General features: G+C 47.0%; 2 protein-coding genes across 4 annotated transcripts; both read right to left on the reverse strand.

The window, feature by feature from the left end:
• Positions 1-115: 115 nt before the first annotated feature.
• Positions 116-11,318, reverse strand: LOC139347558 (actin-binding protein WASF3-like). 3 transcript variants are annotated; one of them, XM_070987267.1, is made up of 12 exons: positions 11,136-11,165; positions 7,512-7,611; positions 6,822-6,961; positions 6,201-6,335; positions 5,246-5,399; positions 4,941-5,058; positions 4,627-4,671; positions 4,415-4,539; positions 3,887-4,162; positions 3,506-3,645; positions 2,818-3,036; positions 116-2,188 (listed from the first exon to the last, which is right to left on the reverse strand). In XM_070987267.1, exons 3-12 carry the CDS (start codon positions 6,952-6,954, stop codon positions 2,025-2,027), a joined length of 1,509 nt encoding a protein of 502 aa, XP_070843368.1. In that variant the 5' UTR covers positions 6,955-6,961; positions 7,512-7,611; positions 11,136-11,165; the 3' UTR covers positions 116-2,024. The 3 variants fall into 3 exon arrangements, with proteins under 3 accessions (XP_070843368.1, XP_070843361.1, XP_070843376.1); XM_070987260.1 differs by lacking the exon at positions 7,512-7,611 and having other exon boundaries at positions 11,136-11,318; XM_070987275.1 differs by lacking the exon at positions 7,512-7,611 and having other exon boundaries at positions 3,887-4,135; positions 11,136-11,261.
• Positions 11,319-13,974: 2,656 nt separating this feature from the next.
• On the reverse strand, positions 13,975-17,150 carry opn6a (opsin 6, group member a). Its single transcript, XM_070983806.1, has 6 exons — positions 16,997-17,150; positions 16,423-16,628; positions 16,187-16,286; positions 15,621-15,725; positions 15,277-15,500; positions 13,975-14,554 (listed from the first exon to the last, which is right to left on the reverse strand). The coding sequence occupies exons 1-6, from the start codon at positions 17,124-17,126 to the stop codon at positions 14,069-14,071; spliced, it is 1,251 nt and encodes a 416-aa protein (XP_070839907.1). The 5' UTR covers positions 17,127-17,150; the 3' UTR covers positions 13,975-14,068.
• Positions 17,151-17,591: the final 441 nt, after the last annotated feature.

Raw genomic sequence — 17,591 nt, forward strand, 5'->3', positions numbered from 1 at the left:
ACGTGCTGTAAATGTGATCATTTTTACTTCATTGCATTTCTCAAACAGTAAAATAAATCCTTCAGATGAAAATGGGACGTGATCTCGTCTTCACTGAATGAACTGAATACAAAAAACTGTGATTTATTTTTAATATCACAAAACTAATAAAACATCAAAGAAAAACGGCCAACAGCTCGTTTCTGTCAATAAAGTTTTCTCTTTTGAATACAGAATATTTCACAGCTTCTGTTTTATAATCATTATTTTTTCCACCAACATGCAAATCACAGAGCATGAACACACGGCACAGATCAATAACCCATAAATCAATAATCTGTACAACAACACACGGATGGCACAGGACAGGAAGGACACGCCCCTTTTCTCTCTTTCTCTGACATCATCAGTGGTAGCGATGACATCACAGACACAGATGAAACATAGCTTTTTTTGTCAGAGGGCGCCGTTCACCAGATGATGTCATCACTTCCTGTTTTCACAGATAAACTATGATGTCATAACTTCAGTCATTAATATTGTGTGACACGCTGATGTCACATGCATTAATGAATTCATAATGATGAAAAGCAGCATGTGACTGAGTGAACGTCTTTCTCTTCAGACTCAGCAGGAAACACGAAGAGGAAACGTCCAAGTTCACAAAATAATAATGAAATACATCAACAAGTCACTGAGGTCACAAACTCACAAAAAATAAATAAGAAATAAAACGTGTGAAATCACGTTTAATAGTAAAAATAAACTGAAAATAAAAATAAAATAATTAGACAAAAACAGACCAGAAACAATGTCTGTAATATTATCAGTGAACTAAAATCAAAGATCAAATGAAATTAAATAAAGCAAATCTTAAATCTTGAAGTTCTTTCAGACCAGTTTTTCAGCTTAAATATTTTGATCTCTGATCAGAAACAACTGATCTGAAGTCAGTCTGACTTTCATCAAAACACAGAACTCATCAGAAACATCTGGAGGGCAACGGTCCAATCGGGTATAACGGTTTGACATCAGGCCGAGCGCCACCTGCTGGATGAGCTGCTGCTCACAGTCCGTCCACCAATCAGTGATCGGCATCATTATAATACCAAAGATTTAGGACGCACAGCTGCTCTGAACTGAAGCTTTGGTGACTCTTTCACAGACTGGATAAAAGAGCCAAAATGCCAGACTCGAAGCATCAGAAAGAATTCAACAAATGGGTGGCGTCCCAGCAGCTACGTCTGTCCTATGTCAACATTTTAACTGTCAAACGTAAATCAGTCTGCAGTCCTGTGAGCCCCCCCCCCCCACAGTCCGCACAACAAACAACATCCTGATCGTATATCTGTCCTTCAGTCTGTCCTGAAGGTGGCGCTACAGGAAATGTCATTCCGTCATTAACACCTGAAAGGTTCGACCGCTCTGCTGTGGCTGCCGGTACGTTTTTATGGATATTTGGGACTTGTGATCTTCTTGAATTGAATTGCAATTATCTAAGTATATAAACTAGCATTTTATGTTATATACACAAATTTTAGACGTGTTCTCTTTGATCTGCGAATACAAACTTGTAGAAAGTTGTCGTCTATGTCTGCCTTTGTTTGCAGCTACGCACACAGATAAATGAGTGTCAGATATGATTTTCATCGTACAGAAACAAGTGACGAACATGTCGCGATGAGACGGGATCAGGACAGATGTCTCACTCTGAATGTTGGACTACAGTCAGGCTCCACCTCCAGCAGGTTGACAATAATGAACACATTGTTCGTTGATGAGAATAATTAACTAATAAAATTCACTAATTACAAGAAAATAACAAAGTAACATCATCAATGAGTTTCCTCTACATATTTTTCCAGACTGTTTTTCTTGAAGAAAAATCTTTTGTCTTTCTATCCAGCAGGTTCTCATCCCTCCAACATGGATCTAGTGATTTTATTGGTGTTTCACTTCCTGTTTATGGCGTGGCTCTGTCAGGACTGATCTGGGGTCTGTCTTTATGTTGATGTTGAAGCATCAGACTGAGCTTCCTCTTCTCCTCAGTCAGACCACTCCTGGTCCTCCGGTTCTGACTCCTCCTCTGATTCACTGTACTCCACTGCGATGCGTCGCGAAAGGATGGTGGCAACATCATTTCCTGCGGGCTCCCGTTTCTTGGCCTCCTCCTGCTCACGCTGCTCCTGAACCTTCCTCAGCTGGATCCCTGCAGACCAGGAGAAACCAGAACCTCAGCATACCAAACGACAGGACAGTTTGTGACTCTGGCTCTACAAGTTCTAGATGACCTCCAGAGACAAACAGGCTAAGCTATGGCAAGTTAGCAATTGAGCTAAAGCAAACAGCTGACTGTGAAACAAACTGTGGCTCTCAGTATACAAACACCACAAACATTTGTACATGCAGGTAATCACAGCTATCACCACAGTCAGCTTATTATTGGATGTTCTATGAGATAACAGCGAGTCCATCGTTTGCAGAGGGAAGACTAGCCATTAGCAACCGACCTGTCAGACATTCAACATGTCCTGAGTCTCTGTGAATGCCATGTCACTGGAAGCTGTGCTAGGCTAACAGTTTCCCCCTGCCTACAGTCTTTCAGCTAAGCTAGGCTAACAGTTTCCCCCTACCTATAGTCTTTTAGCTAAGCTAGGCTAACAGTTTCCTCCTGCCTACAGTCTTTCAGCTAAGCTAGGCTAACAGTTTCCCCCTGCAAACAGTCTTTTAGCTAAGCTAGGCTAAACATGTCCTTCAAATGTCTCTGTGATGGAGACAGAGGTGAAGCGTCTGAAGGAGCAGTAACATTAACGCCATAAGCTGAGTTTGACAGCTGACCTCTGCGAATGGCAGCCAGCAGGTCGCTGCGGGCGTCGTTCATCGGCACGTTCGGTCCACCAGGTGGCTTCCTGTTGTCCGTCGCTGGGGGCAATGGGGGCGCGGCAGCGGCCGAGGGCGGGGCCTGGCCTCCGGGCCGGGAGGGAGAGGGGACATAATTAGCTGGTGGAGGCGGGGGAGGGGAGGGGCTGTAGGGGCGAGAGAGGACGACAGGTCCACCTGAAGACAAAAGACATGTTTTTAATGTTTTCATCAAGTCCAACAGAGGACAGACAGGTACTTCATATGTACTTCATACAGATACTTCATACATACACTTCATATATACTTCATACATACTTTATTCATCATTCATATAGAAATGTGTACTTAATACACAGATATACTTCATGCATACTTCATACACAGATATACTGCATGTGTACTTCGTACACAGATATACTGCATGTATACTTCATACATGTACTTCAGGTATCTAGTGTACACTCCACATCTTTTGTCATTGTTTTCCTAAAATGCCTCCGCCTCTGACGGTGCTCCTCCTTCGCCTGCCTCTTCAGCTGACCACTGCCGTGGAGGGACGTCAGGTGGTGCTGTATTTTAGGAGGCGCAGCTTCCCTCAACAACATGGCTGCTGCATTGACGTGTCGCTCAAAGGTAATAAAGATGTTAAGACGCAGCCCGTTACCTTGGTTACCAGGAGTGGCCACAGGGTGCAGCGGCGTTGCCATAGCAGTGGTGTGGGTGGAGCTGTTGGGAAACGCCATCTGACCTGCTGACGGCATGAGGGGGGGAGGTGGTGGGGGGGCCGGGGGAATCTGATGGTCACTGAAGAGAGATGAAGGTCAAAGGTCAGAGAGACAGAAGACAACACCATGTGTGTGTGTGTGTGTGTGTGTGTGTGTGTGTGTGTGTGTGTGTGTGTGTGTGTGTGTGTGTGTGTGTGTGAGAGAGTGTGTGTGTGAGTGCGTGTATCTGTTTCTCTGTGTGTGTGTGTGTGTGTGTGTGTGTGTGTGTGTGTGTGTGTGTGTGTGTGTGTGTGTGTGTGTGTGTGTGTGTGTGTATGTACTTGGCCTGCTTGGCAGAGTTGGTCCGTGCTCCGTTCTGATTGGCCGAGCCTGACAGCGGCGGCTGGTGGTGGTGATGATGTGGCTGGTTGCGGCCCAGCGAGTGCTGCCGGGCAGTCGCCGTGGCAACCACAGAGGAAGCAGAGGCGGGTCGCAGGGCGCGGTCCAATGACTGAGTCTGACCACTCCCACCTCCAACCACGCTGACGTGATCCTTCCCATCATGCCCCTGGGGGTCGTGGTGGTGGGAGCTGGTGGGGAAGGAGGAGTCGTCGGACCTGGAGGAGGAGGAGGAAACATAAGATCAGTCAATAAGACTGCAGGTAGCCGACATCAGCCGATTGATCTGCCTGTCCGGTTTATTGATCGTTTCCTATTGAACCATTCAGAAAAAAAACATTCTGACTGAGACGATCTCAGACTGACCTTTGACCTTTGATCTGTCTTTGCTTCTCACTTGCTTGCTGGCTTTTACACTGAAGGATTTGAACAGGACGTTCAGCCTGTGTTAAGCGTACAGGTGTACTTACCTGTCAGGTGACATCGAGCCGTCAGAGGTGTGGTAAGGTGACGGTGTCACTCGAGCATCTGGGCGGAGCTCCTTGTCATATGCCATCAGGTTCCACTCCTGCCGCCTGTTACGAGCTTTCCGAACCTTCACATGAAGAAGAACAAAAATAAAATGATGAAGAATAATTAAACAGAATCAAAGAGAAGAGAAACATGAAGAAGAAGAACTGACCTTCTTCACTTCTCGTCCTGAAGACTCCTCCACATGTTTCTGTTCCTGAGAGAAAACATTCATTTTCAATATGCAGACTGACGACAGACAGACTACAGACAGACAGACAGACAGACTAGAGACTGACTACAGACGGACAGACAGACTACAGTCAGACTGACTGACTACAGACTGACTGACTGCAGACAGTGACTACATACAGACTGCAGACTGACTACAGACAGACAGACAGACTACAGACTGACAGACTACAGACAGACTGCCTACAGACAGACTGCCTACAGACAGACAGACAGACAGACAGACAGATGAACCTTCTGTCGTCTCTTCTCTTTGCGTTTGTTCTCTGTGGCCTGCAGCATCTTTTCTTTCCACAGGCTGAAGAAATAGGACGGGTCAGTGTAGAACTTCAGGCCGTCCTTCTTATCGTCCCTACACACACACAAACACGCACACAAGGTGTCAGGATGTTGAGGGGTGGGGTTTTGACTGACCTATAAGGTGTCAGGATGTTGAGGGGTGGGGTTTTGACTGACCTATAAGGTGTCAGGATGTTGATGGGTGGGGTTTTGACTGACCTATAGGTGTCAGGATGTTGAGTGGTGGGGTTTTGACTGACCTATAAGGTGTCAGGATGTTGAGGGGTGGTGGTTTGTCACAGCGATGGTACATTTCCAACACTGGATTAAGGATGGAGCTCCGTGACACCACTTGCTGGTCCTGGATTGTACTGCTCCTGAAAGCTTTCCTCATGTTGATATCCTGCAGAGACACTACACCACAAACAGTATTTTTACTACACAGTAGGACAGCAGTGGACAAAAACAGACGTGTCACAGTTTGTGTTTTTTCAGGTCCAGAACCTATAGCTGCAGTTTGGTGACCTCAGGTTTGTAAAATGCTTGAGTACAAACAATTTATGGGCTTTTATTCACTGGTAAAGACAGGAAAGAGTGATATCACTGCCAGAAAACAGTAACCAGAGCCTCAAACACCCAGTTCCTTGGCAAACACTGGTTTGCTAGACCTCAACCCAAAAAGCCACCAGCTACCACCATGCAGGCTGACCACTTGCGGGGATGGGCATGAGGATCTGGTGAACTGCCAGGTGGGTGCCAGGCAAAGGTGGATGCGTTTGAGTACTGACACATAACTATGGAATCTTAACTAACCCTTCTTGACAGTTGGGTGTGTTGACATATTCAGTCTACATTTGTGTTGCCAACTTTGAGAAGGCTTAGGACCATGTCAGAGCTGCATTCTCTGCAAAAAGTCACGGGCATCTTTGGTGGGTGCTGCACTGCACCATTGCAGTGCAGTCCTGCATTTTGTTCCTTATCACTGACTTTGTTTGTATTTTTCGTGGACCATGTATGACAGCCCCTCCAAGTGGAGGCCAGTGTCTGGTTTGGCGACCTCAGGTTTTCATCACTGCCTTTTGAATGGTGTACCAGAGAGGTTTGGAATGAATTAATTATCCAAAAGCACCAGTGTGGGTATTTGGATGTGGTCACCATTACACTGACTAATGATATGGCTGGAGTAATTATCCAGTAGCAGTGTTTGTTATCTACCTTCCTCCACGGTGGAGTCCAGCTGTGTGACCTTCACTGCCAGCAGGTCCACTCGCTCCTGCAGACTGCTCATCCTCAGATAGAAACTGTTGGCCTCTGTGAACAGCTCACCAAAGATGTCCTCTGCATGACGACCTGCACAGACAAGCCTTGTGTTATCAACAATACAACAGCAGGTCTGAGATCAGATTTCACATCTGACAGCTGTGAAAAGGTAAATCAGGGTTGTGCTGTTGTCACTAGTATTTTACTGATGTCTGTATTTGTCAGCAACTTCACATGTTCTTCTTTACATATTGTAGTTCATTGTAGTTCATTTAGATTTAGGAGAATTTTCTTTTCTGTGTGTTTTTATTTTCAGAAACTACCACTAACATATGAATGATGTTAATATTAATTTCAACAAAATAAAGAAGCTGAATTTCATTGGCTAAATATCCCAGCAGACATTGATTGACTGCGGGTTCTGAGTTTAAGTTTGGTGTGAGTGGTAGATTCATGTGTACACTGTGAGCAAATAAGTCATTCTCGCCAATGCAGAGAGATGGATCATAACACAGCACTGTTTAAATGGCTGAGAGTCATAGAACCAGAGTTACAGCAATAACCATCAGCACTCACTGAGTCCTCCGAGCTGTTTGATGACTGCAGCCAGGGTGCTGTTGGTGACACACTCCAGCTCACTGGCAACTCCATCAGGCAGAGCACCACGACACAAATACCTGGGTTCGATAATCCGCTTCACCAACGGCATGGTGGACCTGCAGAGAGGATGTTAAACTCACATTAACAGTCAGTCAGACCTCCATGTTTCCCAGCCCTCACAGCTCAATGTCACCTCCATCCTTACAGACTCTGACACTTCAGACCTTCTCAGCTGTCCAGTCAAAGTACTTGTTTAAACACATGTTTGGGTTAGCTGCAGTACTGATATCCAAACTATACTTTTTGATACTTTAATTTGAAAAACTTAAAACGTGTTTTTTCTTCTGGAGTAAACTATAATTATTCGTGAAGGATGGAGAACGCTGAGCTGCATTCCCTCTAATGTCCACTAGATGCTGCTGTGACTAAAGACTGGATGAGCATGGACACTTCAAACATCTCTGTACAAACTCAAAGTACAGAATTTACAGTCAGACCCTGATGTGGTCCCTGTGGTCCCTGACGGTCCCTGTGGTCCCTGTGGTCTTCTGCTGTTCTGGTCAAAGCTCAGCGTTGAGGGGCTGACGGACGGTTCGTTGGTGCTTTGATCCTTTCAGAGGAGACATGAATGTGTGTCGGCGGACATCTGGACGTCTGAACACTCACACAGTCTGAGCGCAGCAGTCTCAGAGGACATCGCCATGGTAACTCAGCCAGCCATTACATCACGCTCTGCTGCCTCCAGAACTCAGCATGGTTACTGTTACTAGGAGACAGAGTGAGGGGTTTGGGGGGAGGGTCCTACAGTACATCATGTAACGTTACTACGAACGAGAAGTAACTGATGTGTATAAAGTGTAATCAGATTGCTGCAATGTGGCTGATGAGGCTTCACAACTGTCCATCCAGAAGAGGCACAGCCTGTCTCTAAAGGACAACGTGGACTTCAGAGGACATGACTGCAGGACAGAAAGCTACACCAGACCCTGTTAATAAAGGATGGGCGGGTGGATGGATGGATGGATGGATGGATGGATGGATGGATGGATGGATGGATGGATGGATGGATGGATGGATAGATGGATGGATGGATGGACCCATGCATTCCTTTCACCCTCCGTCGTGACGATTTCATGAGCTTCTTCATTGATATTATTAGAATTATTGAGACAGAACTCATCACCTTGTTCCCTCAGCTGGAACCACCTCATCTTCAAACACAGAAACCTGACAAACTGTTAAACTGTTAAACACTGCTTTCCTCCCATTGACCTTCACTCCAGTCCAGTCCGTCACACCCTCTCACAATACAGCAACACACCAGCATTAATTGACGGCCCTCTCCAGCCATGCTCACCGATATTGACACCATGTTAAACCAATAAAAAACAGAGCCACACAAACGGAGCCAGGAAGCTGCAAGCTGACCCGGAGCTAGGAGAGGCAGAGCTGAGGAGGAGAGAGATGGAGATGAGGTGGAGAAATGGAGCTGATGACGGTGTGTGGACAACCTATATTACCTCAATTTTCTATATCCATCAGATTTAGGCTTTTAGTAAAGTTGACCAGTGCCATTTGCATCCTTTTTCATTCCCAGAAAACAAGAGAGACCGAGCTGAGGAGGAGAGACAGAGCTGAGGAGGAGAGATGGAGTTGAGGAGGAGAGAGATGGGACTGAGGAGGGGAGACAGAGCTGGGGAGAGACAGAGCTGAGGAGGAGAGATGGAGCTGAGGAGGAGAGACAGAGCTGAGTAGAAGAGAGATGGAGCTGAGGAGGAGAGAGATTGAGCTGATGGAGGTCCACGTGTGTTTGTATTCGGGGGACCCTCCAAGAATTTGTTCCCAGGGGCCCCTGCCCTCTTGATCCAGGCCTGGTAATAGTACTTGGGCCTAAACACCTTAGAAACTATCTGATGACATGGCGACTCTGCGCTGGCCTCCACCCTGGTCTGGTGACTTCTAGTCTGTGATTCCTTACTAAGTCATCAAGTAAGTCATTAAGACTCACCAGCTGATCCAGATCGCAGCTCTGCACTGACTCCCTGTGAAATCCAGAACAGAATTTAAAATCTTCTCCTTGACCACAAAGCCTAAACGATCAGACGCCACCAAACCTTCAGGAGCGTTTGTGTCTGGATGAACAGCAGGTGGAGCTGATTCTCCAGCTGCTGCCATTAAACCACCACAGAAGAAGAAGAAACCCGATGAGATTACATCATTCAGAGAGCAAAGATCAAACGATGGAAACATGATGGAGATCAAACATTTCTGTTTCATGTGTTCACATGAGGAAGGTCAGAGCCTCCTCATCCTCCTCCACACACACCTGATGTTTTCAGCTCTTCACTGAAGAGACATTTAATCACAGCATTGTCAGCGTTTCTGGTTTTCATGAAACAGGTCGATGGAAGCACACCTGCTGTCGACGACAGTGATTGGATGTTGGCTTTCTGGAGACGGGGCCTGAGGACAGCAGTTTTTTCTGTTTCCTGCTGTGAGAGGATGAACTCTTTGGATGTGAATGATTCAATGATGTTTGCTCTGGCGCCACCTTCAGGACAAACTTCGCTTTCAGCTTCATGAGCATCAGGACGTTTTTCATAATGATGATGAAGTTGATAAAAATGATGAAGAAGAACAGGAAAGACATGAGGATGATCCTCCTGTTCTCTCACCTCCTTTTAGAACCCAGCAGCCTAACGAGCAGTCACCATGGAAACCAGTCCTCTATGTTGCGAGCATGCTCAGACAATCAGAGAAACACACCCACGACCTGATCCTGCCATCTTTGTGGGGACACTCACTGTTTCTCAACGCAGGGCTCAGGACCCCGTGAGAGGATGCTTCAGTCACTGCTGATATCTGATGAATGTGTTGGTTTATTCAGAGGACACGTTTCAAAAGCACACGATCACTGACGGCTTCAGAGAGACTTGACATCCAATCACAGAGCTGCATTTAAAGAATCCAACAAATAAGAGTTCACTTTACACTTTAAGGAGAATAAGACGACATTTAGCTGAGTTGTTCAGTCTTCCTCACAGTCTTCCTCACGGTGAGGCCTCAGCTCAGTCTTCCTCACAGTCTTCCTCACAGTGAAGCCTCAGCTCAGTCTTCCTCACAGTCTTCCTCACAGTGAGGCCTCAGCTCAGTCTTCCTCACAGTCCTCCTCACACATTGTTTCAGCACAGACTGATTTCTAATGACTGTCTCTTGGTGATTAACTCTTCATCGTCCATCATCGTCCAGCTGTCTTTGTTGTGTGTGAGGCGTGAGGCTTGGATTAAAGTCTGATGAGACTTTGCATCATCATCATGTCTTCACGTCCAAACGCGTCCAGTTAAACCAACGTCTCAGCTTTTCTCCAGAGCTTCTGACAAGTACTCTGCAGTGTTCATGCCACAGGCTGCAGATCAGCGAGGTTTTAGGTCCACTGGTCTTCCGGAGATGAGGAACAACCTCAGAGTTGGTGTCTTAATGTTCACCCATCTGTCCCCTTTACCTTTCAAACATTCAGGAACCTGGAGACCAGCTGCTCCCTCAAACGTCTCATCATGAAGTCAAAGCACCCTCTTCATGTGTTCTTCTCGTGCTCTTCATGTGTTTTTCTTGTGCTCTTCATGTGTTCTTCTCGTGCTCTTCATGTGTTCTTCTCATGCTTTTCATGTGCTCCATCGTTCACTCTGTGGATTCAAAGCACCACCGCTGTCACCACGGCAACCACTGGTGTCACCAAGCCACGTCTCCATGTTTCAACCTGAGCAGGCAGGTGTGAACTGACACACTGGGTGTGTTCATTAACCTCAGACCATTTGATTATTACTCATTTGATGGCTGACATCAGCTACATTCACATGTAAATGTATACTTACACACACTCAGACACACACACACACACACACACACACACACACACACACACACACACACACACACACACACACACTATAAGAAGGAGTCTGCCTGCATTACGTCATGTTGTCGTTTCTGCACATTGTGTGTGTTTATCTGTGGTGTGTGTGCGTGTGCGTGTGTATGTGTGTGTCCGCGCGAGGGTGTGCTCAGGCCTGTTCACACACTCGATGCATCGATCAGCTGATCAGCTGTATCCATCAGGGTCTGAATGGATGACGTCATGCCCGCGACCGGATGCCTGATGGGTCTCTGATCGGTTTCTGAGCGAAGCTGCAGAGACCGTCACGGCCCGCAGATCAATCCCCGGTCGCCGTTTCGTCGATAACAGATCAGTCACAAACCGATAAGAGCCGATTACAGATCGATGAGACTCACCGCGGGCTGAGGTGGTTCTGCTGCGGGTCCGGGTCCGGGTCCGGGTCGTTCTGCTCAGACTCCTCCGTCACAGAGCGGCGGACTCATCTTCAGCTCCTCAGACCAGGAGTGACTGCCGAGGGAGAGACAGAGAGAGGAGGAGGAGGACGAGGACGAGGACGAGGAGGAGGAGGAGGAAGCCTCTAAGCTCATCGGAGCTGCTCGGCTGTTGTCGGAAAACTCCGGCCGGTTCGTGATGACGCTTTAAAATCGTGTATTTGTCAAACCTTCAGTGAAACACAAACATGGAAAATACGTGAATGCCAATTCCTGCGTTTCTATAGTTAAATCAATAGATAATCAGTAACTGTTCAAAGCATGTCAAATGTCCTCTGTCCTTCTGCAGCATGACAAGAAAACTGAGGATAAGAAATCAAATATATCAGGATCAGGATCAGAATCTGGATCAGGTTCAGGATCAGAATCAGTTTTATTGGACATGTATATGTACACACACACACACACACACACACACACACACACACACACACACACACACACACACACACACACACACACACATCTGTATATGCTCCATAAAGACACACAGCTCAGTGAGGACATCTGTGAGCAGCTGCAGGAGGACATCCTGGTATTTTTGGCGTGTTGTACTCGACATACTGTCCAAGTCCGCACAAAGCATTTAAGCTCACCTGATTCACTCATTTCCCATTTGATTCTGTCTTTGCACCCCTTCCCCCCAAACCTGCACCCCAAATCCCCTCATCCCTTCATCCCTCGTCCCTTCATCCCTCCATTCCTTCAGCCCTCATCCCTTCATCCCTCATCCCTCGTCCCTTCATCCCTCTGTTCCTTCATCCCTCCATCCCTCCGTTCCTTCGACCCTCCGTCCCTTCATCCCTCCGTTCCTTCAACCTTGCGTCCCTTCATCCCTCCGTTCCTTTATCCCTCCATCCCTCGTCCCTCCATCCTTCCGTCCCTTCATCCCTCCGTCCCTTCATCCTCATGTATTATCCTTCATCATCTACGCTGTCCTCCTCCTGGACCTCATGGCCGTGGTCTTTGTTGTGACATTAACCTTCAAACAGCTGACACTTACGTTCTTCTGGAGAGAGAATGAAGCAGCTTGTCGTTTCATTTTTTATTATTAACATTCATCTTAAATACAAATAAAGGTGTAATTTAAAATAAAAACAGTTTTCTCTGAACAGGTCATCACTGATTGGGTCAAAATGTTTGAAGTCTTGTGGCTGAAATGCTGCACATTTCAATGAGACCACAAACATTTGAATTAAAGTTCAATGATCAGAGCACGGAGCGTCTGATTACCCGCAAACTTTTAGTCTCCTCTCGTTCAATCAGAGATCAAACCGTCACCTGGGAAGAACCGGGCCCCGGATCATTCCGACAATACAACCCGGACCACAGAATCCCAGAGCTGATCCTCACTGGACATCAAAGGACTGACATTAATTCTCCAGAGTCAGGCGACGAGAACAAATCCAACAGGTCGTATCTCCTTCACTGACCTGACTCACACTTACACTTACACTTAGACTTTATTGATCCCAATTTGGGAAATTATTTTGTGATCCTCTGTAAGAAATGCAGGTGTAGAAAAGTGTTTCAAGTGTTTTGAATTTAACAGACAAAACATGTGTTAAACACAGCGACGTCTTCAGGGGTCCTCTTCATTAACATGGAGGACTTAAAAAACACAAATCTGTTTGAGGTCTCAGAAACGATGGTTACTTTCCAAATCACAAAGCACATTTAACAGACAACAGAACCATTTCTACCATGTCCTCTACGATACATCAGCCTACCTACCAGTCCACACAGGGACAGGGACGGGGACAGGGACAGGAGTCAAGAAGTGAACCGTTCACAGTCATTTGTCATTTTGTCAAACTTATTTCACAAGAGATTTTCCCTTTTTAACTGATGAAAAACACAGATTAAAGGATTGAGAATGCAGCTTTGCACAGAGTGTCAGGTTTAGTGGTTTGATGGTCAAATCATTTTAGAAAACACACCCACGATCATCTGAGCCCAAATCAAATCATTTTACTGATGACGTGAAGGACGTTCAGAAACATGGCAGTAACATGTTGGAGACGTGTTGGAGATACATTATAGAGATGTGTTAGAGACGTGTTAAAGATGTTTTGGAGACGTGTTGGAGGTGTTAGAGACGTATTAGAAACATGTTAGAGACATGTTAGAGATGTTAGAGACGTGTTACAGAGACATGTTATAGAGACGTGTTGGAGACGTGTTAGAGACGTGTTGGAGATGGGTTATAGAGACATGTTGGAGACGAATGGTATGAGAACATGCTGGATGCAGCAGCTGCTCTGATTGGTTTACAGTGGCGTTGGCTGAAAGCCTGAGGCTTAATCAGAAGTAATCCATGTGGGACTTCTACCAGAGACGAGGTTTCGGGTATGAAGCTGGACTTCTCTGTTGGACTGTTGGCTAAATGTCTAAATGTCTAAATGTCCCAAACAGGATGAGTGTCCAAGTGCGGTGTATCATCAAGACTTAAGAAAAGCACTCGCAGAAGAAGCTTCGTATTATCATCAGCTCTGCTTTGTGTTTGGGCCAGTGGACTTATTTACCCACCTTGAGTCAGTCTGCAATCACAGAGTTTAGGGTCTAAACCAGGGGACATGTCCTCAGCTGTGGACGCTCTCAGCTCATCCACACATTTCTTTACAGTTTGGTCTGATTGCTGTCAGTCTGTCAGCTGATGTGTTTCAGTCTGTCACTTATTACAGAAACTCAGTGATGTCGTCTTCTTCTCCTCTACTTCTAGCATCATGGTTCAGTGGCATCATCGCCCCCTGCTGGTATCTGTCTGAACTGATCAGAAGTCAGTCTGTCCGTTCCATCAGACACTCGCTGCTCTGCCTTGAGGTCCGGTGAGTTCATCAAAGCCTCTCACATTCAAACTCAGGGCTGGTCTCAGAGGGACGGGGCATGTCGATGTAGAACACCTCCTTGTTGACGGGCGGTGGCGTGCACGGTGGACTTCCCATCCCAGAGTCTGGGCTGGGGACCTGGTTAGGCTGGTTCCTGGGTGAGTATTTCTTCTCTGCCCAGTTCAGAGGAACTTTGAGTCGAGCTCCACCTCCTGCAGGGGGTCGGCCGTGGACGTCAGCCTTTGGCTTGAAACGCTTCAGCTTGACGGTGTCTTTGGCGTCACGGGCACACGGCAGCAGGATGACCACATCTTTGCGGAACTTGGAACTGAGTCCGAAGTAGATGAGAGGGTTGTAGAAGCTGGCGGACTTAGCAAAGAGGCGGGTGAAGATGCTGGTGAGGTTGGGCACGTGGAAGCCCCAGGCGGACCACATGGACACCACAGCATACGGAGACCACGCCAGGATGAAGGCCGTACAGATCACTATGGAAACCTGCAGGAGACGATTGATTATTGAACCCATGAGAAGCTTCACCTGGAACCTCAAACCTCCTGATCCTCTAAAACCAGAAGTCTACATTGAGTCCTGCTGCCTGAAATTAAAGATGACAGAGCTGCTCTGGGAACAGAAGAACATATTCAGTTCCAGGCCCTTCACTGTGGCAGACGTGACGTGGTCATCATCATCTTCAGCGCAGAACTTTGATATGAGCAGTTTTTTATTGATGCTTTGTGAGTGACAAACTGTGGACAGACCACCAAAGAGTGGAACGTGAAGGATGAGCCAAGAATGTGACAGAAATAGAAGCCTTTTGAGAGCAAAACTGGGTGAAAATCCCCCAAACAACAAGTGAAAGAGTCTCAGCTGGAACCAAAAAGCCTTAATGAGCTGGGACAGCTGCTGAAGGGCTGTTACTAAGCACTGACCATGCAGGGAGCCCAAACTTCAGCTTCAGGATCTTTTCCACTGAGGTTGATTTACAAAGAGATGAAAAATGGAAATAAAGTAAACTCACTTCAAATATTAAAGACGTGTGTCATCTTTAACTTCGTACCATTTGGAAATCAGGTCATCTTATACTCACTTAGATCTTCACAGTAATAGAAATTTTGAACTTTTGCCACTGTAGCTTCAGTCTTGGTATTCATGGTAGCGGGTTTGTTAGTGATAGCATTAGCATCACGAGTAAGGAACTGTGTGTAGAGAAGACTCACGATGGTGACGTCTCTCTCGATCTTCCTCTGGCGGTCGGTCAGGTCACCCTCTGCTGAAAGGGCGTTGCCTCTCTTCACCGTGTTGATGATGGAGACGTAGCAGAAGAGCATGATGAGCACTGGGATGAAGAAGCAGAAGATGAAGATGGAGATGATGTAGGACCTGTAGACACTTGAGTAGGTTGCTTTGGCCCAATCGATCTCACAGGTTCCATACCCACGATCTGGAGAAGGGGACCGGAGAGAGGTCAGAGGTCAGAGGTCAGGGGTCAGAGGTTGGAGGTTTGAGGTCAGGGGTTACAGATATATGTGTGGGGGTCAGAGGTCAGGGGATGGTTTCTTGCCTGTGTAGCTTCCCCAGCCAAGTAACGGTGCTCCAGACCAGAATCCAGCTGTGATCCAGATGAGCAGCAGACAGATGGACACACTGGTCCTGTTGATGTGACGAGCTGAAGCACAAATATTAATAATGTTTTCATCACATGTCACTCTGAATGGAAGCTACAAGCAAACGATTTTAAAGACTGAATTCAGTATTTTTAGTATTCTCCATCAGAATGAATCAACTGGCAGGTGGAGAAGGCTGTTAAAAAACATTTAGACCAAACGGTAAAAGTATACTTCAACATTTAAATTCACACAGGTTTATTTTACCAGAAACTGTCGGACACCAAACACTGAAAATGTTCTACTGAGTGAGTTTAGAATAAAAAAAAAAAATCAGTCACCCTCATCACCATGACAATGATAGAACACTGAAACCTTTGACCTTTGACCTCTATTGACCAAACACAAGCTAACAGGCCAGATTCTTGATGTGCGTCGATGTGAAGACGGTGATAAAGCTCTGAGATCTGACCAATGAGGCGCCTGCACACAGAACAGTAACCATGAAGGTGTGGACTGTGACCTCTGCTCGGGTGACATCCTTTGACGTAGCGGGTGACGCTGATCACCGTCAGTGTGTTGATGCTGCTCAGACCAAACACCAGCGTGAAGAAACCGTCCACCTGCAGGAGACAAACACGACAGGTTACAGGTGCGTGACCCGGGTCAGACTCCGCCTCCTTCAGGTCCGGATCGGCGCCCTTCATTCCAACACGGAGAGTCCTCCCCAGACCCCTCTCAGGTGAGTCTCAGGTGTACCTGGCAGGTCCAGATGGAGGAGATGAGGTAGCCGCTGTCCTGGAAGACGTTAAATATCTCAATGATGCCTCTGGAGTAGCCGAACACGGAGATGCTGGCGTCAGAGACAGCCAGGTTAAAGGTCAGGTAGTCGGTGGGCTGCAGGGTGGATCTCTGCCGGTAGAGGACGAAGAGGACGATGCTGTTTCCAAACCAGGACAACCAACCTGAGAGCAGGACAGAGGAAGGCGAGTGTCAGGAACACACACACGCGCACACACACATGCGCGCGCGCGCACACACACATGCGCGCGCGCGCACACACACACACGCGCGCGCGCACACACATAGAGACACAGACACACATAGAGACACACAGAGACACACACACACACACACATAGAGACACAGACACACATAGAGACACACAGACACAGACACAGACACAGACACACATGGAGACACAGACAGACACACAGAGACACAGACACACAAACACACACACAGACACACAGACACACGCGCACGTGCAGTGTGGTGTGTGTGTGTGTGTGTGTGTGTGTGTGTGTGTGTGTGTGTGTGTGTGTGTACCCACCCAGCAGCAGCAGGTAGACTCCGATGATGGTCTCGCCCTGGTCAGACAGAGGAGGGTCTCGCCCCCCCCCCAGCATGAGGCTGTGGTTCCTCCAGGGGGGGCCTGCGGCGGCCGAGCTGCTGGTGGACATGATGGCGGAGAGAATGGCGCACGGAGCTGCGCTGAAGTCTGCTGTTAATCTGGTGTAAATATAGACTCCTGATCCTGGTTCAGCTTCAGATCACTGTCAAGAACTGACCTCAGACCAGGAGCAGCAGGGGGGAGCTCAGGAGTCAGCGGGCAACCAGCAGAGCAGTGATTGGCTGATTGAGTAATGATGTCACACACTCAGCAGGTAAATCTTTTGATGTCGACCTGAGCTTCTTCCTCCACCGTGTTGATCTGATGAGTTTACGTGGAAAACATTCGGAATATGTAGTATTATCACAGTAATACTACTGTAATACTTCAGTAGTACTACATGAAGCAGTCGAGCAGCTGAGCAGTGAAATACCAACAGTTCAGTTCAGGATGTTTAACTCTCACACTGTATTTTTACTGCAGTACTGTTAGTTTTACTGGAGTAAAGGATCTGATCTTTGACCTGAAGCTAACT

The sequence above is a fragment of the Chaetodon trifascialis genome, chromosome 2, assembly GCF_039877785.1.
Source record: "Chaetodon trifascialis isolate fChaTrf1 chromosome 2, fChaTrf1.hap1, whole genome shotgun sequence".
In the NCBI taxonomy this organism is placed as follows: domain Eukaryota; kingdom Metazoa; phylum Chordata; class Actinopteri; order Chaetodontiformes; family Chaetodontidae; genus Chaetodon; species Chaetodon trifascialis.

Excerpts from the sequence above, each read along its gene's own strand:
- LOC139347558 (XM_070987260.1), bottom strand. The coding sequence starts at position 6,954 with ATGCCGTTGGTGAAGCGGATTATCGAACCCAGGTATTTGTGTCGTGGT. Across the intron at positions 5,059-5,245 it reads AACATCCTGACACCTTATAG|GGACGATAAGAAGGACGGCC; the intron begins GTCAGTCAAAAC and ends GTGTGTGTGTAG. Across the intron at positions 4,540-4,626 it reads CAGGACGAGAAGTGAAGAAG|GTTCGGAAAGCTCGTAACAG; the intron begins GTCAGTTCTTCT and ends CTTCATGTGAAG.
- opn6a (XM_070983806.1), bottom strand. The coding sequence starts at position 17,126 with ATGTCCACCAGCAGCTCGGCCGCCGCAGGCCCCCCCTGGAGGAACCAC. Across the intron at positions 16,287-16,422 it reads CCTCCATCTGGACCTGCCAG|GTGGACGGTTTCTTCACGCT; the intron begins GTACACCTGAGA and ends TGTCTCCTGCAG. Across the intron at positions 15,501-15,620 it reads TGGCTGGGGAAGCTACACAG|ATCGTGGGTATGGAACCTGT; the intron begins GCAAGAAACCAT and ends CCCCTTCTCCAG.